The sequence below is a fragment of the Bos grunniens genome, chromosome 23, assembly GCF_055505025.1.
Source record: "Bos grunniens cultivar Pamir isolate PY7600 chromosome 23, Bosgru_T2T1.0, whole genome shotgun sequence".
Lineage (NCBI taxonomy): Eukaryota > Metazoa > Chordata > Mammalia > Artiodactyla > Bovidae > Bos > Bos grunniens.
The window spans coordinates 10,400,030-10,421,209 of record NC_141187.1 but is presented as its reverse complement, the minus strand read 5'-3'; the positions used below and the strand labels follow the sequence as shown (position 1 = coordinate 10,421,209).

At 42.3% G+C, this 21,180-nt stretch overlaps 1 protein-coding gene across 3 annotated transcripts in view; it reads left to right on the top strand.

Annotated features, from left to right (window-relative positions):
• The window catches only part of TCP11 (t-complex 11), a 32,266-nt gene that overhangs the window by 1,391 nt on the left and 9,695 nt on the right, over positions 1 to 21,180 (top strand). For 2 of the 3 annotated variants that reach the window (XM_086371296.1, XM_086371295.1), the window contains exons 3-4: positions 3,685 to 3,781; positions 12,652 to 12,772. In XM_086371296.1, coding sequence (XP_086227422.1) covers positions 3,685 to 3,781; positions 12,652 to 12,772 — 218 coding nt within the window. Of the gene's footprint in view, positions 1 to 3,402; positions 3,582 to 3,684; positions 3,782 to 12,651; positions 12,773 to 21,180 lie in introns of those variants that run through there. The other variant, XM_086371297.1, reaches the window with a different exon arrangement.

Sequence of the window (21,180 nt, the reverse complement as noted above, 5' to 3'; positions counted from 1 at the left end):
TAACCAAATTCCTCTTTTTAAAAAATTTCAAAATTTTTTATACCAGGGTGACTTGGTTAAGTTACTTACAAGTTATTTTGAAAATGTCTTTGTCCTTGGGATCTGGATTTTAAAAAATCTGTTTAGTTACTTTTTATGTCTGATTTCTCTTCGAGCCCTCCCCGTTCCTGAATTTTGCAGCTGTGGCAGTTGCATAGCACTGTGGTACTTTGGACAACAGACCAGTGTTGTCAAAGCAGGTTCTGAGCTCTGATCTGTTAAAAGTTGGGAAGTGTTTCTGTGTATGAATTCCTCAGTCCTTCAATAAACTGCTAGAAGCAGCTCAATCTCCCTCTGAAGATTTTCTTAGTTCTGATTTTGTGTTTGGTGAATTAGCGGCAAGTCTGTTTGCATATTTGACTGTATTTTGCCATCTTGCCTGAAACTAAAGACTTTAAAGAGGCTGATGAAATAGCGAGCTTCCTGTCACCCAAGGTTACATTCAACCTTTGTGTTTGCCTAAACAGAAATGCCATCTGTGGCTTTTTGATAAATTTTACAGTCATCTTTTATCCTTTTTATTTTGAAATATTTCAACTCTGTTGAAAAAATAATGAATGCCCACATTGTTAATATTCTGCCTCATTGTTTTTTTCTCTTATTATACATAGGCATTTTTTCTTGAAGTTATAGGGTCATGACTTTAAATACTTCATGTATCTTCTAAGAACAAAGGCATTCTCCTATGAAACCTTTTTTCTGAGATAATTTTATTTTTCCTTTTTATATTTTTAAACTTTTTTACATATAGAAATCAAACATACACAGAAATACAGAGACTGGAATGATGAACCCCCGTTTAGTCACTGCCCAATTTCAACAATTATCAACTAATGTTAATCTTAGTGCTTTTATATCCCCTCTACATCTTGGAGCCAAATACTTTTTTGTGAACAAATTATGAAGCTTTATTGAAAGATCGTGAGGAGATGATTTACTGTATATGACACTCTTGATACCAAGTAATCATAACTACCATGTATGCCTGTTATATGAGAATGCTGTCAACTAGGTCTGTACTAAGAACAGTGGTTCCCAAATTCTAGTGCTCAGTTCAGTTGAATTGCTTAGTCGTGTCCCAACTCTTTATGACCCCATGGACTTCAGCACGCCAGGCCTCCCTGTCCATCACCAACTGCTGGAGTTTACCCAAACTCACGTCCACTGAGTTGGTGACGCCGTCCAACCATCTCATCCTCTGTCATCCCCTTCTCCTCCTGCTTTCAATCTTTCCCAGCATCAGAGTCTTTTCAAATGAGTCAGCTCTTCGCATCAGGTGACCAAAGTATTGGAGTTTCAGCTTCAACATCAGTCCTTCCAAGGAACACCCAGGACTGATTTCCTTTAGGATGGACTGGTTGGATCTCCTTGCAGTCCGAGGGACTCTCAAGAGTCTTCTCCAACACCACAGTTCAAAAGCATCAATTCTTTAGCGCTCAGCTTTCTTTATAGTCCAACTCTCACATTCATACATGACTACTGGAAAAACCATAGCCTTGACTAGATGGACCTTTGTTGGCAAAATAATGTGCTGTCTAGCATTGGAGAAGGAAATGGCAACCCACTCCAGTGTTCTTGCCTGGAGAATCCCAGGGACAGTGGAGCCTGGTGGGCTGCCATCTTTGGGGTCACACAGAGTCAGACACGACTGAAGCGGCTTAGCAGCAGCAGTAGCAGCAGCAGGTTGGTCATGACTTTTCTTCCAAGGAGTAAGTGTCTTTTAATTTCATGGCTGCAGGCATCATCTGCAGTGATTTCGGAGCCCCTAAAAATAAAGTCAGTCACCGTTTCCACTGTTTCCCCATCTATTTGCCATGAAGAGATGGGGCTGAATGCCATGATCTTAGTTTTCTGAATATTGAGCTTTAAGCCAACTTTTTCACTCTCCTCTTTCACTTTCATCAAGAGGCTCTTTATTTCTTGTTCACTTTCTGCCATAAGGGTGGTGTCATCTGCATATCTGAGGTTATTGATATTTCTCCCGGCAATCTTGATTCCAGCTTGTGCTTCCTCCAGCCCAGCGTTTCTCATCATGTACTCTGCATATAAGTTAAATAAGCAGGGTGACAATATACAGCCTTGATGTACTCCTTCTCCCTATTTGGAACCAGTATGTTGTTCCATGTCCAGTTCTAACTGTTGCTTCCTGACCTGCATACAGATTTCTCAAGAGGCAGGTCAGGTGGTCTGGAATTTCCATCTCTCGAATAATTTTCCACAGTTTATTGTGATCCACACAGTCAAAGGCTTTGGCATAGTCAATAAAGCAGAAATAGATGTTTTTCTGGAACTTTCTTGGTTTTTCGATGATCCAGCGGATGTTGGCAATTTGATCTCTGGTTCCTCTGCCTTTTCTAGAACCAGCTGGAACATCTGGAAGTTCACGGTTCATATATTGCTAAAGCCTGGCTTGGAGAATTTTGAGCATTACTTTGCTAGTGTGTGAGATGAGTGCAATTGTGCAGTAGTTTGAGCATTCTTTGGCATTGCCTTTCTTTGGGATTGGAATAAAAACTGACCTTTTCTAGTCCTCTGGCCACTGCTGAGTGTTCCAAATTTGCTGGCATATTGAGTGCAGCACTTTCACAGCATCATCTTTCAGGATTTGAAATAGCTCAACTGGAATTCCATCACCTCCACTGGCTTTGTTTGTAGTAATGCTTCCTTTTGTGACAAAATTCCTAGCAAGATTTAGTGGAATGAATTAAAGATACTGCAATGAGTTTTTCCTAAACCTAAAGTTGATTCATTTTAAGGACTAATCTTTATTCTGACCCTTCCTGCTTTTTTGGAGGTTAAACTATTTTTCTTTTATGAAATGATGGTTTTGGTGGTGGTAGAGTGGTTTATTTGCTATTTTCATACTGTCCATACTTGACAAAACAAAAAGTTGGCAAGTTATTGTCCCTTGCTCAAAATCATTTTGGAAATTTACTAGTCTGTGAAATCCTAAATTCTAGAAACTACTTTAAGAAGACCAAGTGAAATTGACACAATTCAGTACCTCTGTGTGGAGAATTTAATGTCCATCAAAGACAGGAAGAGGAGAGTGTAGTCATAATACCCTTAGATAAATGTTTATTTTTGCAAATTACTTTTTTGCTGCTTTATTATTTTACTTTGTAAGAGTTTCTTTTTAATTTAATTTTTAAATTTTTTTGGCTATGCTGTGCAAAAGGCATCTTCATTGCCACGTGTGGGCTCTTAGTTGCGGCGTGTGGCATCTGTCCCTGACCAGGGATGGAACCTGGGCTGCCTACTTTGGCAGCATGAAGTCTTAGCCACTTGGACCACCAGGGAAATCCCAGGAGAAAGGTTTTTAATCAGTTTCATTTTCTGTTTTTTATTTTTATAATAAAATAGTTTCTTTGTCCTCCCTTATCCCCACACTGGGCTACTAAGAGAATCTGTCATGCGGCCTTGAGTTCAGAAAACACAATTGGTTGGAATGGTTGGAGGAGTGTGTGTGAGGTCACTAGGACGAGCCTCAGTTTGGAGCCGCTCACAGTGAGTCTCTGAAGAAAATCACAGTTCAGACTTGTGTGAGTTCACTGGTGTCCACTTTACATTCTTTTTTTTCAGTTGAGATATAATTAACATAGAACATTAGTTTCGGGTGTACATCATACCTTCTTTCTGTCACAGGCCTGAGAAATACAGTTAATGACGCTTCCAAGCTAAGCAGCGAGATTGGGATGAATCGTGATTTCCGCATGGAAGAGAAGGTTTTGCCTCCTGGCAGGTACAGGTTCTTCTGATTTTCTCATTTTATTCATCCTCCTATGGGTATTTAGCGCAAATGCCTTCTGACTAGACTTGAAGCATTTTTGTTTAAGAATACAATCAGTGTTTGAATCTAAGCCATAAGAGGTCTCAACAACTTGAACAGAAGAGTAATAAATTATAATTACTAGTACCAGAGGGTCATGAAGCAAATGTTATTTAACCAGGGACTAAACCCAAGCAGTTATTGGGATGTTCACTTTGCGTGCATGCTAAGTCGAGCTTCAGTCATATCTGACTCCTTGTGACCCTGTGGACTGTACTCCACCAGCCTCCTCTGTCCATGGGATTCTCCAGGCAAGAATACTGGAGGGGACTTTTGAAGTGAAGTTGCTTAGTTGTGTGTGACTCTTTGTGATCCCATGGACTATAGCCTACCAGGCTCCTCCATCCGTGGAATTTTCCAACAAGAGTACTGGAAAATTCCAAGAGTGGGTTGTCATTTCCTTCTCCAGGGGATCTTCCCGACCCAGAGATCTAACTCAGGTCTCCCACATTGCAGGCAGACACTTACCCTCTGTGCCACCAGGGGACTTTCAGTTTAGTTCAGTTCAGTCGCTCAGTCGTGTCCGACTCTTTGCTACCCCATGAATCACAGCACGCCGGGCCTCCCTGTCCATCACCAACTCCCGGAGTTCACTCAAACTCAAGTCCATCGAGTCTGTGATGCCATCCAGCCATCTCATCCTCTGTTGTCCCCTTTTCCTCCTGCCCCCAATCTCTCCTAGCATCAGAGTCTTTTCCAATGAGTCAACTCTTCGCATGGGGTGGCCAAAGTACTGGAGTTTCAGCTTTTAGCGTTTTTCCTTCCAAAGAACACTCAGGACTGATCTCCTTTTAGGACCTCAGTTAATACTAAGAGTTGAGGTGCATTTCAGATCTTCTCTGACAGATGTGGAGGAATTAGCCTATAGTAGCTGTCTATTGCTGCATGATAAATTACCCCAAAGCTTAGCAGCTAAAACAGTGTTCTCTCCCAGTTTCTGTGGGTGGGAATCTGGGCGTGGCTTCACTGACACAACCTCTGTCAGGCTGTTGAGGTTGGCCTGAACCACCCTCAGCTCCTTGCCTCCTGGGCTCGTCCATGGAGCAGCTCCCAACATGGCAGCTGCCTTCCCTCACCCAGCACGAGAAAGTGGGTAGGTGGGTGAGAGACGGCACCCACGACAGAAACCAGTCTTTCTGCTACCTAATCTCAGCAGAGATGTCCATGGCCTCTGCTACATTTTGTTTGCTAAAGAGGAACCCTCAAATCCAGGCAACACTTGAGGGTACAGGGTCACACCAGAGTGTGAACACTGGGGATCTAGATCTCTGGAGTCTTTTTTGGATATTGGTTGCCACCACATGACTCCTACTACTCTTATGTGGTCGCAGATTTTAACAGGCAAAGATGAAAAGATTAATTTTTATAATGGTGGTGTTTTCAACTGTCCCCTCACTCCCACCCTGCTTCATAAATCAGCTTAATTTGTGAATCAGGATCAGAATGCTGTTGATAAACAATGCTCCCGCATCCCCATCAAGCCTTATTTTTCATTCTCCTTAGTTATATTGACATTGCAATAAATAAATAAGAACCATTGTAAGTATTAATATGACTTGCTGGTTTATTGGCAGTTCAGTGGGTAAATTCAGTGTCAGATTTTTACATTTTAAAACAGTTCTGATTTCCCACCAGTGGACAGATACACAGTGGCAGCTTGTGATTCTTCAGTTTCCTTAAATGCGTTTGTTATTTGTCAGCTTCAGGAGATGTTCTACACCCCAAGTTGCTGCCCTGGTTTTCATGCTCTGATCTGCTCTCACCAACAAATGGCCTCGCCAAGCACAGCTTCTCTGGGAACAGGTTTTCACCAAAGCCCAGATCTTCTCGCATCTCTCTCACTGCTTAGATGTGTTTGTTGCTGTCAGGAGAGGAGGAAAAAATGAGTAGAGGAGATGAAAGAGGGAGAAACGAAACAGGGAAATAGTACTGTTCAGAGCTGGGTTCTCAAGTAAGGCAGTACAGATGGTTTTTTTTCTTCATTTTCCACCATTTATTCTTGGTATCAAAACTAGTTCAACTCTTCTTACAAAATGAAAGCAAAATACTGGAGACATATATCACATTTTTCTTCCTGTGGCTTTAGCCCATCCCTACCCCACCAAAAGAGACCAGAAAAAAAAACTCAGAACTCAACAGCAAAACCAACTCTACCTGACCACATTCATAAAAAATGACACGGGGATACACTGCAGAACAGAAAGAGGTCGTCTGCTCTGTGTCCGAAGGTTTCTCCATCGTGTCTTGTGCTAGGTGAGCACCCGTCATTGAACATGCCGTGTGTCAAATGCAAACATACGATCAGATGTCATATAGCATACATCTATAACATACAACATACAACATAAAAGCATATGTCAGATCTCAGGAGAGATGGTGAACATAGCAGAAACTGAAACTCTCCCTGCAGTACTTATCTTTAAGCACTGTAAAAGCAGCAACTCTTAAATCACAAGTTCATTTCTTTTCAACCTAGTCAGTCCTTATTTTATTTGGGCTGTGTTCTTTCAAGCAACTGACTAGATTTCCCTTCAACAGAATGTGTTTGGCTCACTTTATCTCTCCAATAAAAATTTCAGGGAAGAAGTGTGCTTTACATGCAAAAGAGTATTCTAAACAAAATCTTCCTAGCTTCAAACCTACCTAAGTGCACAGGCTTCATACAAATGCATTTTTATTAGGCCTCTAGAAAGAGGTCTCCACAACCAACAGCACCCGAAAAAAAGAAAAAGCATATTCAAAATAAAGGCTCTGGCAAACTATTAGAGGAAACACAAAATCACTTTGAAGTGGCCAGTGGCAATAGATATAATGCATAAACCTGAATAAGTGAAGTTTGAAGTCACTCCTTATTCGCAGTTGACTTTACTTTGGTCTAATAGGATGATGTTACCTCAGTTCAGTTCATTGCTCAGTCGTGTCCTACTCTTTGAGACCCCATGTACTGCAGCATGCCAGGTTTCCCTGTCTATCACCAACTCCTGGGATATACTCAAACTCATGTCCATTGAGTTGGTGATACCATCCAACCATCTCATCTGTCATCCCCTTCTCCTCCCATCTTCAGTCTTTCCCAGCATCAGGGTCTTTTCTGATGAGTCAGTTCTTTGCATCAGGTGGCCACAGTATTGGAGTTTCAGCTTCAGCATCAGTCCTTCCAGTGAATATTTAGGACTGATTTCCTTTAGGATGGACTGGTTGGATCTCCTTACAGTCCAAGGGACTCTGAAGAGTTTCAATTCTTCGGCACTCAGCTTTCTTTATAGTCCAATTCTCATGTTCATACATGACTACTGGAAAAACCATAGCTTTGACTAGATGGACCTTTGTTGGCCAAGTAATGTCTCTGCTTTTTAATATTCTGTCTAGGTTGGTCATAACTTTTCTTCCAAGGAGCAAGCGTCTTTTAATTTCATGGCTGCAGTCACCATCTGCAGTGATTTTGGGGCCCCCCAAAATAAAGTCTGTCACTGTTTCCACTGTTTCCCCATCTATTTGCATGAAGTGATGGGACCAGTTGCCATGATCTTAGTTTTCTAAATGTTGAGTTTTAAGCCAACTTTTTCACTCTCCTCTTTCACTCTCATCAAGAGGCTCTTTAGTTCCTCTTCACTTTTGTCATCTGCATATCTGAGGTTATTGATATTTCTCCCAGCAATCTTGATTCCAGCTTGTGCTTTATCCAGTCCAGCATTTGTCATGATGTACTCTGCATATAAGTTAAATGAGCAGGGTGACAATATACAGCTTTGATGTACTCCTTTTCCTATTTGGAACCAGTCTTTTGTTCCATGTCCAGTTCTAACTGTTGCTTCTTGACCTGCACACAGATTTCTCAGGAAGCAGGTCAGGTGGTATGGTATTCCCATCTCTAAGAATTTTCCACAGTTTGTTGTGATCCACACAGTCAAAGGCTTTGGCATAGTCAATAAAGCAAAAGTAGAATGTTACCTACAGTTGTATTAACTGGGAAATCCCTTATTTGGGCCATTCATTCATCAGGCATTTGTTGAGTCATTATGTGACAGGGAAAATTGCTGACTTAGAGGTAACTATAGCTATGACAAATAAGGCACTGTCTTTGCTGTCAAGACACTTGTAGGAGAGATAGTTGAATTAGTGACTGCTAAGTTAACTTAGAGCTGTGTATAGAGTTTAATTAAAGTTCTCGGCTGCCTAAGAAACAGGTTTGCCTATGATGACTTGAGTCTTAGAGGTGGTCTGGGTGGGAAGGGGTGCTCCTGGCAGAGGACACGGGTTGGAGGCACAGTGGTGTGAACTGAATAAGTGTCTTGGTGTGGTTGAGCATGAAGTGTTATGAAGTAGGAGGAGAGAAGTTAGACAGGGAGGCAGAGCAGTATCAGGAGGGTCATATGAGCTGTTTGTGCTGCTGATGCCAAGAAGCCCCTAATGGACTCTGAGCATGACTTCATAATCAGGATTGCATCTTAGAAAAGTCATTGAATTTAGAATGAATTTGTGGGGAACAGATTAAAAGGGGCAAGACTGAAGGGAGAGGGACCAGTTAATGGCCCTTTGTAGTAGTCTAGGTAAGAGATAATGGTAGGAGCAGATGATTTTAGAGACATTTCAAAAACAATTTATGAAACTTGGAAGATGGAGTGGATGAATGGGATGAGGAGAAAAGCTTTACAACCAATTCTAGTGCGCAATCGACTGTTAGATTATAGTTGGTTACCGTTGCTGATTGAGATTGCAGTGTTGGGAGAGGAATTTTGATTTTTGTTTAACTCATCTTTGTATTGTTTCTTTTTTGTTTTACAAGGAGCATCCATTACTAAGAGGGGATGTTCGATTCCAGAAAACCAATCACTATTGGCAATAACTAGGTGCAGCCTCAGAATTTTCAAGTGGTTCTTTTTCTTCTTATTAGCCTAAGTGTATTGGTCAGAGAAGTCATTTAAATAAGCATTCATAGGAAAGTGAATTCCTTTAAAAAAGTAATAGACAATTTTTAGCATAGTTTAATTTTATTGAAAATAGCTCTCACATTCCCTCCTTTCTCCTACATACAGTTTCCTCTGTTTACATCTTGTATTAGTGTGGTTTATTTGTTATAATTTATGATCCAGTATTAATACATTATTATTAACTCAAGTTTACAGGGGTATTCACTTTCTGTGACGTATATTCTATGGGTTTTGGAAAATGTATAATGACATTTATTCACCATTTCTGTATTCATCATTTCCATATCATACAGAGTAATTTCACTGCCCTAAAATTCCCTATGTTCTATCTATTCATCCTTCCCTCCCTCCCCCTGAAACTTTTGCAAACACTGATCTTTTCACAATCTCTGTAGGTTTTCTGAATTTCATACAGTTGGAGTCATACAGTATGTAGCCTTTTCAGATTGTATTCTTTCAAAAAAAAAAAAAAAAGACAGATTGTATTGTTTCAACTAGCAATATACATTTAAAGAACTTCCCTGGTGGCCCAGCTGTTAAGGCTCTGTGCTTCCAGTGCAGGGGGCATGGGTTTGATCCTTGATTGGGGAACTAAGATCCTACATGGTATGGCCAAAAAAAAAAAATTTAAGTTTCCTCCATGTCTTTTGAGGGCTTGATAGTGCATTTCTTTTTAGTGTTGAATAATATTCTATTGGCTTCCCTGGTGGAAGAATCCTCCTGCCTATGCAGGAGATGCGGGTTTGATCCCTGGGTCAGGAAAATCCCCTGGAGAAGGAAATGGCAACCCACTCCAGTATTCTTGCCTGGGAAAGCCCATAGACAGAGGAGCATGGCAGGCTACAGTCCATGGGGCCACAAGAGAGTCAGACTCTACTTAGCAACTAAATAAAAACAAATACTCCATTGTCTGGATATGCCACAGTTTATTTATCCATCACGTACAGAATGACATCTTGGTTGCTTCCAAGCTTTGGCAAAAAAATAAAGCTACTATAAATGTCCACGTTTAGGTTTTTGTGTGGATATAAGCTTTCAACTCCTTTGAGTAGGTCCCAGGGAGCACAGTGGTTGGACTGTATGAAAGAGAATGTTTCGTTTTGTAAGAAACTGTGGAACCATCCTCCAGAGTGATGGTCTTCCACTCTGCACTCCTACGAGCAGTGAGTGAGGGTTCCTGTTGCTCCCTGCCCTGGTCAGCATTTGGTGTTGTCGGTGTTCTGGATTTTGGCCATTCTAATAGGTGTGCAGTGGTATCTCATTGTTACTTTAATATACAATTCCCTAATGGTGACTTCAGCCATGAAATTAGAAGATGATTACTTCTTGGCAGGAAAGCTATGACAAACCTAGACAGTGTATTAAAAAGCAAAGACATCATTTGCCTACAAAGGTTTGTATAGTCAAGGTTTTGGTCCTTCCAGTAGTCATGTATGGATGTGAGAGTTGGACCATAAAGAAGGCAGAGCATTGAAGAATTGACTCATTTGAAGTGAGGGACTGGAGAAGACTCTTGAGAGTCCCTTGGACAGTAAGGAGATCAAACCAGTCAATCCTAAAGGAAATCAGCCCTGAATACTCATTGGAAGGACTTGATGCTGAAGCTCCAATACTTTGGCCACCTGATGTGAAGAGCCGACTCACTAGAAGAGACCCTGATGCTGGGAAAAACCAAAGGCAGAATGAGAAGAAGGTGACAGAAGATGAGATGATCGAATGGTATCACTGATTCAATGGACATGAACTTGGGCAAACTCTGAGAGATGGTGAGGGACAGGGAGGCCTGGCGTGCTGCAGTCCATGGGGTCTCAATCAGACACAACTTGGGGACCGAACAACAGCAATGAGACACGAGGTGCAGCATGTGCTTGTTTGCCATCTCTATATATACTTTGGCGAGGTGTCTGTTCAGACCTTTTCCCGTTTTAAAATTGGGTTGTTCTGTAATGACCTACATGGGAAAAGAATTTTTAAAAAGAGTGGATATATGTAAATGTATAACTGACTCACTGCTGTAAAAAAGAAACTAACACAATGTTATAAACCGCCTATACTCCAGTAGATTAACTTGAAAAAAATAAAATTGGGTTATTTTCTTATTCTTGAATTTTAAGAGTTCTTTGTATGTTTTGGATACTAGTTCTTTATCAGATATGTGCTTTGCAAAGATTGGAGCTTGTCTTTTCCTTCTCTTAACAGTGACTTTCACAGAGCAGTTTTTAATTTTAAAGAAGTCCAATTTACCAGTTTTTTTCTTCCATGGATCTTGTTTTTGGTATATCTAAAAGGTCATTGCCAAACCCAAGGTCACATAGATTTCTTCTGTTCTAGAAGTTTTAGAGTTTGTTTTTTGCATTGAGGTCTACGCTCTTATTTGTGGAAGGTAGTGATTAAAAGTCTGTGTCTAGGTTCATTTTCTCCCATGTGGATGTCCAGTTGTTCTAGCACTGTTTGTTGAAAAGATTATCCTTTTTAACTGAATTGCCTTTGCTGCTGCTCTTTTCTGGAAGGGGAAAAAAGACCAATATTCTGGCTTCCATGACTGGTTACATGGTAGTGCCATTGAGATTAGGAATACAGGAGGAACAGGTTTGTATGGGAAAGATAGTGAATTCAGTTTTAGATGTGCTGATTTGGAAGTATCTGTAGATAGTTCAGTTCAGTTCAGTCGCTCAGTCGTGTCCAACTCTCTTCGACCCCATGAACCACAGCATGCCAGGCCTCCCTGTCCGTCACCAACTCCCGGAGTTTACCCAAACTCATGTCCATCGAGTCGGTGATGCCATCCAGCCATCTCATCCTCTGCCGTTCCCTTCTCCTCCTGCCCCCAATCCCTCCCAGCATCAGAGCCCTTTCCAATGAGTCAACTCTTCGCATGAGGTGGCCAAAGTACTGGAGTTTCAGCTTCAGCATCAGTCCTTCCAATGAACGCCCAGGGTTGGATCTCCTTGCAGTCCAAGGGACTCTCAAGAGTTCTCCAACACCACAGTTCAAAACCATCAATTCTTCGGTGCTCAGCTTTCTTCACAGTCCAACTCTCACATCCATACATGACCACTGGAAAAACCATAGCCTTGACTACACGGACCTTTGTTGGCAAGAGTAATGTCTCTGCTTTTTAAAATGCTGTCTAGGTTGGTCATAACTTTCCTTCCAAGGAGTAAGCGTCTTTTAATTTCATGGCTGCAATCACAATCTGCAGTGATTTTGGAACCCCCCAAAATAAAGTCTGACACTGTTTCCACTGCTTCCCCATCTATTTCCCATGAAGTGATGGGACTAGATGCCATGATCTTAGTCTTCTGAATGTTGAGCTTTAAGCCAACTTTTTCACTCTCCTCTTTCACTCTCATCAAGAGGCTTTTTAGTTCCTCTTCACTTTCTGCCATAAGGGTGGTGTCATCTGCATATCTGAGGTTATTGATATTTCTCCCGGCAATAGATAGATGTTGTCAAAGAAGGAAAATCCTTTTCTAGATTTAAGTCTATAAGAAAATGAAAGATCACTTAGTTCTTTGCTGTATGTGTACGTAAAGGGAAACTAAGTCACATCTTTTCTGCACTAAATGCAGAATCAGTGTTAACGTTCAGCCTGACCTCTGTTCAGGGTTCTTCTTACTGCAGAGAGTGGCTGCACCAGACCGTGAGGAGCCCTTCTGAGAGGTTGTGCCGGTGCCCTTAGTATCCAAGTCTAAAACCCCAGCTAGTTCAGCTCTGCTGCCCTCCATACTTACCTTCCCTTGTCTGTATACTCTTTTTTTAAATCAAATATCGTTTGGGTCTTAGTAGATAGTGACCTTATGGCAGTTTTTGAGTGGAGAAAATAATTTTCTTCATTTAACCCTCTTACAGTCTGGAAGGCAGGATCAGAGAGACCATGCACGATGCCTTTTGGGATCATCTGAAAGAGCGACTATCAGCTACTCCGCCAGACTTCAGCTGTGCTCTTGAACTTCTAAAGGAAATTAAAGAGGTGAGTGACAAACCTTACCTTTGCAGATATAAAGTTTCTGGACAGCTCCTGCTCACTGGAATGTCAGTGGCCAGCAAATCCCAACTGAACATGGTCCATGAATCAGTCAGAGTCTATGATCAATAGACAGAAATCACTCAGTAATTTCAACAAAGAAGTTTTAATATAAAAATTATTATAACAGGGAATTGGAGAAATGAAGGCTTTGGGCTAGTAAGAAGCAGAGAAAACTCTGCTGGAATATAAGATAAAGGAGAGTCCTGTTTCAGCCCTAGGGTAGGGGGAACACCCAAGGACTCAGTTACTCATTTGAGGGCACGGCTGTGCCAGGGGAGCTCTCTGGCCTGTGTGTGCTGTTGACCACCATGCATGGCAGGAGCTGGTTGCCAGAGTAGTCGCCTGTGCCCCAGGAGCCTAGCCCTGGAGAAGCAGCCGCTTGCTCTGCAGGAGTCCAGTACTCGAGAAACCTCTCAGCTGTGGGAGCCAGCTGCCTGTAGAGCCACATGGACTACAGGAGCCTGCTGTGAGAGCTTCCAGAACCAGGAAAACTAATTAATAGTACCTTCTGACACTTACCCAGTGTTCACAGCAGCACTGTTTACAGGAGCCAAAACATGCAAACAACCTACATGTCCATCAGCAGAGGAATGGGTAAAGGAGATAGGGAGTACATATACATAGTGAAATATTATTCAGCCATAAAAAGAATGAAATAATGCTATTTGCCACAACATAGGGGGACCTAGAGGTTATCATACTAAGCGAAGTAAGTCAGAAAGACAAATATGATATCACGTATATGTGGAATCTAAAATATGCTACCAATGAATTTATTCAACAGACAAACTTACAATTACTAAAGGGGAAAGGCTGCTGCTGCTAAGTCACTTCAGTCGTGTCTGACTCTGTGCGACCCCATAAACGGCAGCCCACCAGGCCCCACCGTCCCTGCGATTCTCCAGGCAAGAACAGTGGAGTGTGTTGCCATTTCCTTCTCCAGTGCAGGAAAGTGAAAAGTGAAAGTGAAGTCGCTCAGTCATGTCCGACTCTTAGCGACCCCATGGACTGCAGCCTACCAGGCTCCTCCGTCCATGGGATTTTCCAGGCAAGAGTACTGGAGTGGGGTGCCATTGCCTTCTCCAAGGGGAAAGGGGAAGGGGATAAATTAGGAGTTTGGGATTAGCAGATACAAACTGCTCTGTATAAAACAGATAACAAGGTCCTATTGTATTGCACATGAACTATATTCAATATCCTGTTATAAATCATGTGTATGCTTGTGTGCTAAGTCACTTCAGTCGTGTCCAACTCTTTGCAACCCCATGGACTGTAGCCCGCCAGGCTCCTCTGGCCATGGGATTTCCCAGGCAAGAGTACTGGAGTGGGATGCCGTGCCTTCCTCCAGGGGATCTTCCTGACCCAGGGATCGAACCCATGTGTCTTACATCTCTTCTTGCATTGGCAGGCAGGTTCTTTACCACTAGCACCATCTGGGAAGCCCAAATAATGGAGAAGAATATGAAAAAGAATTTTATTATATGTGTATCTGTAGTCTGAATCACTTTGCTGTACAATGAGAATTAACACAATATTGTAACACAACATTGTAAATCCAGAAAAAAAAAGTGCAGTTTACAGATGAAACACAATTGTTCCATCTGGTAAAGGAAAAATATTTAAAGGACTTCATTTTCTCAGAGCAGAGAAGGGAAGGGTGGATTTGGAGAGGATTTGAGTGGCAATAAATTGATAAATGTCACATTCCATTCCTTTGGTTACTCAGCTTCCATATATACCCTTCTGCTAAGTTGCTTCAGTTGTGTCCGACTCTGCGCAACCCCACAGACAGCAGCCCACCAGGCTCCCGCATCCCTGGGATTCTCCAGGCAAGAACACTGGAGTGGGTTGCCATTTCCTCCTTCAATGCATGAAAGTGAAAAGTGAAAGTGAAGTCACTCAGTTGTGTCCGACTCTTAGTGACCCCATGGACTGCAGCCTACCAGGCTCCTCCATCCATGGGATTTTCCAGACAAGAGTGCTGGAGTGGGGTGCCATTGCCTTCTCCATACCCTTCTACTCACATTCAAATTCCTGAAAACAATTCTGTTTTTACCTAATAAGACATAGCTATCCAGGGAGTTCCCTGGTGGTCCAGTGGTTAGGACTTCTCATTTTCACTGCCAAGGGCCCAGGTTCAATTTCTGATTGGGTAACTAAGATTCCACAAGTTGCGAGGCACGGCCAAAAAAAGAGACAAAAGACATAGCTGTGTCTCTTACAAGTTCTTATCTTTTTCCCCAAGTGAAGAAACTTACAGTCCCAATGGTTGTTATATCTATTGCTGTAGATATCTTCAGTCACTGTCCCACTGAATATTCTGTTCAGTTCAGTCGCTCAGTCATGTCCAGCTGTTTGTGATCCCATGGACTGAAGTACGCCAGGCCTCCCTGTCCAACACCAACTCCCGGAGCTTGCTCAAACTCATGTCTATCGAGTAGGTGATGCCATCCAACCATCTCATCCTCTGTTGTCCCCTTCTCCTCCTGCTTTCAATCTTTCCCAACATCAGGGTCTTTTCAAATGAGTCAGTTCTTCACATCAGGTGGCCACAGTATTGGAGCTTCAGCATCAGTTCTTCCAATGAATGTTCAGGACTGATTTCCTTTAGGATGGACTGGTTGGATCTCCTTGCAGTCCAAGGGACTCTCAAGAGTCTTCTCCAACACCACAGTTCAAAAGCATCAATTCTTTAGCACTCAGCCTTCTTTATGGTCCAGCTCTCACATCCATACATGACCACTGGAAAAACCATAGCTTTGACTAGATGGACCTTTGTTGGCAGAGTAGTGTCCCTGCTTTTTAATATGTCTAGGTTGGTCATAGTTTATCTTCCAAGGAGCAAGCGCCTTTTAATTTCATGGCTGCAGTCACCATCTGCAGTGATTTTGGAGCCCAAGAAAATAAAGTCTGTCACTGTTTCCATTGTTTCCCCATCTCTTTGCCATGAAGTGATGGGATAAAGTGACGGGACCGGATGCTGTGATCTTCGTTTTTTAAATGTTGAGTTTTAAGCCAGCTTTTCACTCTCCTCTGTCACTTGCATCAAGAGGCTCTTCAGTTCCTCTTTGCTTTCTGCCATAAGGGTGGTGTCATCTGCATATCTGAGGTTGATATTTCTCCCAGCAATCTTGATTCCAGCTTGTGCTTCATCCAGCCTGGCATTTCTCATAACGTACTCTGCATATACAGTGAAATAAGCAGGATGACGATATACAGCCTTGACGTACTCCTTTCCCAATTTGGAACCAGTCCGTTGTTCCATGTCTGGTTCTAACTGTTGCTTCTTGACCTGCATACAGATTTCTCAGGAGGCAGGTCAGGTGTCTGGTATTCCCATCTCTAAGAATTTTGTGCAGTTTGTTGTGATCCACACACTCAAAGGCTTTACTTTAGTCAATAAAGCAGAAGTAGATGTTTTTCTGGAACTCTCTTGCTTTTTCGATGATCCAGTGGCTGTTGGCAGTTTGATCTCTGGTTCCTCTGCCTTTTCTAAATCCAGCTTAAACATCTGGAAGTTCTCGGTTCATGTACTGTTGAAGCCTCGCTTGGAGAATTTTGAGCATTACTTTGCTAGCGAGTGAGATGAGTGCAATTGTGCAGTAGTTGGAACATTTTTTGGCATTGCCTTTCTTTGGGATTGTAGTGAAGGCTGACCTTTTCCAGTCCTGTGGCCACTGCTGAGTTTTCCAAATTTGCTGACATATTGAGTTATTTTGGCATATTGTTATGCTGGCATATTGAGAATATTGTTACCTGTAGGCTAAACTGTAAAATTTAACTTCCAACAACCTATGTATAAAATAATAATGAGGTTCCTTAAAAAACTAAAACAGAGCTACCGTATGATCCAGCAATCCCACTCCTGGGCATGTATCCAGAGAAAAGTGAAAATGAAGTCGCTCAGTCGTGTCCGACTCTGTGCAACCCCATAGACAGCAGCCCACCAGGCTCCCCCATCCCTGGGATTCTCCAAGCAAGAACACTGGAGTGGGTTGCCATTTCCTTCTCCAAATCCAGAGAAAACCATAATTCAAAAGATACATGTGCCCCAGTATTCATTGCAGCACTGCTTACTGTAGCTAAGACATGGAAGCACCCTAAATGTCCTTAGACAGATGAATGGATAGAGAAGATATGGTACATATGCACAATGGGATATTACTCAGCCATAAAAAGAATGAAGTGATGCCATTTGCAGCAATATATACACACTACGGTGTGTATAATCTGGGCGTTCCCTGGTGGTCCAGAGGCTGACACCATGCTCCCAATGCAGGAGACCTGGGTTCGATTCCTGATCAGGGAACTAGGTCCCACATGCTGCATGCAGGCGGAGCTCCTCTGAGAAAGGAGGCTTGGCATATGCAAAGGCAGGATCGAGCCTCAGCATGCAACTAAGACCTGGCACAGAAAAATAAATAAATTAATAAATGTGAAAAAGTAGATAATCTAGTAAGGACTTACTGTAAAGCACAATAGACTCCTTGATATTCTGTAATAACCTATATGGGAAAAGAGTCTGAAAAAGATAACTGAAATCACTTTGCTGTACCCCTGAAACTAGCATGACATTGTAAATCAATTATACTCCAATATGAAATAAAAATTAAAAACAGTCATGGGAGAGAGAAGAAAATGGTTAGCATATACAAATAAACCCATGCTTATAAGAAGCAGAGAGAAAATGTATGGTCTTTGTTTCTGTAATGGTCACAGGGCTGTGTTTGGTATCTGTGGTTTCATTTTATGATTCATGCCATATTTTCCTTGTCTTCCGGTGTTGGGGTTTTTTATCTGACAGAGTGACCCAAACCTTCATTGCCAAAGAGTCTGAGTGCTCAGGCATTTTTCTTTTGCTGTTTGTATGCTGTGGTTTCCCCTTGACCTTTATTATTGGGTATGGAAATACCAAGAAGTACCTCAGAATCTTCCAGATTCCAGACACAGTCCTTCTTGCCCCCAGTGTGCAGCAGCAGCCCAGCTTTCTCTTGGTGCTCAGGGTCAGGTATTCTAGTCCAGAGAGGAACTCCTTTTTTGCCTTGTTGGCTCAGTGATGTTGTTGTTCAGTTGCTAAGTTGTGTCCAACTCTTTGCGACCCCATGGACTGTAGCACACCAGGCTCCTCTGTCCTTCACTGTCTCCTGGAATTTGTTCAAATTCATGTCCATTGAGTTGGTGATGCTATCTAGCCATCTCATCCTCTGCCGCCCTTTCTCCTTTTGTCTTCAGTCTTTGCCAGCATCAGAGTCTTTTCCAATGAGTCAGCTCTTTGCATCAGGTGGCCAAAGCATTGGAGCTTCCGCATCAGTCCTTCCAATGAATATTCAGGGTTGATTTCCTTTAGGATTGACTGGTTTGATCTCCTTGCAGTCCAAGGGACTCTCAAGAGTCTTCTCTAACACCACAGTTGGAAAGCATCAATTCTTCAGTGCTCAGCCTTCTTTATAGTCCAACTCTCACATCCATACATGACCACAGGAAAAACCATAGCCTTGACTAGATGGACCTTTGTCAGCAAAGTGATGTCTCTGCTTTCTAATACACTGTCTAGGGGGCTGTCTTACCTTCTAATTCTGTGGAACCAGTGCAAGCATTCCTCCCAAATCAGCAGGGCCCGAAGTTGGCAGGATGGGAAACAAAAGTTCTGCAAGTGGGTTTTTAGATTTAATAGAGAGAGCAGCCAGCCCTACTTCCACCCCTGATTCTGGGACCAAGTCTTCTCTCTTTAGGGAACAGCACTGCATAATAGTTTTGATTCAAAGCATATATTGCATCTTGCAAGACAGAACTTCTTCAGTTCAGGATATTATCTCTCAGCTAATGCTATAACTGAGTCTTCAATAAGCCATTCCACTTTTCAGTTAAGATCAGTCAACTTTCTGTGAGGGGGCATGTGGGTATGAACCCATTGCTGTACTTTCTTGGCTGTAAAATGAGTTCCTTGATCAGATGCAATGCTGTGGGGCATGCCAGAACCCAGACAGTGGATAAGGCCTTCTGTGAGATTCTGTGAGTACATGGGTTTTGGTGCCTAACAGAGGTAGAGAAGACAGCTTTATATTCAGAATGTGTTTGTTCCATTGAAGGTGAGTCTTTGCCCCCTCAGTGAAGGAAGAGGTCCAGAAAGGTCCTAAACAAATCGTCTGCTACCAGATGGCTGGCTGATCCTCCCTGGGGGAGCAGTGCCACATTACAGACTTAGTTGTTTGTGTTTTGGGGGATTTTTTTTTATTATGGTAAGCATAAACTTTTTGCCATTTTAATAATGTTAATGGTTACAATAATGTTAAGGGTTACAATTCAGTGGCATTTACAGTGTTATGCACCCATCACCATTATCCATTTCCAAAATGTTTTCATCTTCGCAAACAAAATTAAACAGTAACTCCTCATATACCTCTTCCTCAGTGCCTGGTAGCTTCTGTTTTATCTTCGGTCTCTGTGAATTTGACTGCTGTAAGTACCTCACATAAGTGGATCATACAACATTTGTCCTTATGCATATGGCAAATTTTACTTAGCATAATGTTTTCAAGGTTGGTCCTCATTGTAGCATGGATCAGAGCGTCATCTCTTTCTGTGGCTGAAAATACTCCATTGTATGGATAATCCTACATCTTGTTAATCCATGCATCTGCTGTTGGGCGTTGGTGTTGTTTTCCCATTTTTGCTGTTGTGAATAGTGCTGCTGGGGGGACATTTGTGTCCAAGGCTTTGTTTGGGCATCTCTTTTCCCGTCTTTGGGATATACGCCCAGGAGTGGAACTGCAGCATCATGTGATGATATTTAATTTACTGAGAAACCACTGGAGCGTTTTCCACGGTGTCTTAGCATTTACATTCCCACCAGAAATGTGCCTATTTCTCAACATTTTCACTGACTTTTCAGCATGTATTTTTCCTTTTTTAAAAACATTAGACATCTTCCCCTGGTGCAGCCACGTCTGACGCGGAGTCTTGTTGTGGTTTTGACTTGCATTTCCCTTGTGGCCCGTGGTGATGAGTATCTCCCTGTGCTTGGCGCTGTCTTCTGCATTGTCTTTGGAGAAATGTTTACTCAAGTCCTTTGCCCATTTTAAAATTGAGTTGTCTTTTTGTTGTTGAGTTGTAAAAGTTCCTTAAACATTCTGCATCCTTGACCCTTGTTAGATAAATGATTTGCAGATATCTTCTTCAGTTCTGTGGGTAGCTCCCCCCCTACTTTGCTTGATGTGTCCCTTGATGCACAAATGTTTTAATTTTAACGAAGCCCAATTCATCTAGTCTGTGATAACTTCTGTTTTTGGTGTCATATCTTGTGAAATCCAAAATTGTGAAGATTTGCTCCTGTTTTCTTCTGAGAATTTCAGAACTTAAGCTCTTATGTTTAGGTCTTCTACCCAATTTGAGTTATATTTTATTTGGTGTAGGTATGGTTCAACTTAACTTTTCTGCATGTGGATATCCAGTTTTCCCCAATACCATTTGTTGAAAAGACTGTCCTTTCCCCATTGAATGGCCTCGGCATTGTTTTCAAAAACCATGTGACCATACGTCCAGGTTTTATTTCTGGGCTCTGTATTCTAGCGTGCTTTGTGTGTCTCCTTACGCCAGTATATAGGTGTCTTATGGGCCACTTTCATCTGATGATAGGTGGCTGTGTGCATGTCCAGTCTGGTGCCTAGGTCGGTCAGACAACGCCTGACGGGACGCTCAGGCCACATCTTACCCATTGTCCGTGTTAAGGTGTTTGCTTTCTCCCAAGGGTCAAGAGCAAGCCAGAATGATTTCTCCAAAGGCAAATAGTTATCCCCAGAAGAGGGCATAGGTTTGCTCCCAAATCCTAGAAGTCTGTGCTGTGCTGCTCCTGTCGGTACTTGCTCAGAGGGTGTGTACAGCATCCACAACTCGCCAGGGACACTTCAGGTATCATCAAGTCTCCTGGCTCGGGCTGGGCTTGCTGCAGAGCCTAAGTTTTGCTTGGTTCCTCTTGAAACTGGCAGCCTTGTGAGTGACTCTAAATGAATGTCACAGTAGCAGTCTCAAATGTGGTGTATGTTACCTTGAAAATCTACAAAGATGGACAAGTGTTTTGCCTTTTTTCATGATGGGTTGTTTGATGTGCAGCAGCTTATCTTTCATCTTGGAGTGGATGGCTTGACAGGCTCAGATCACTGAAACTCTTAAATCACTTCCCTGAGGTCATGGGCTGCCCATTCTTACAGGGATTATCTGCCAGGCTCTAGTTTGCATGTTTTTTTGAGACATTTTAAGTACTTGCTACTTTCTGCTCATCAGGTCCACTGGACGTGTGGCCATTTGAGTTCAAACCTCACTCACTGTGCAGATTTTGTATCAGTCAGGGTCCA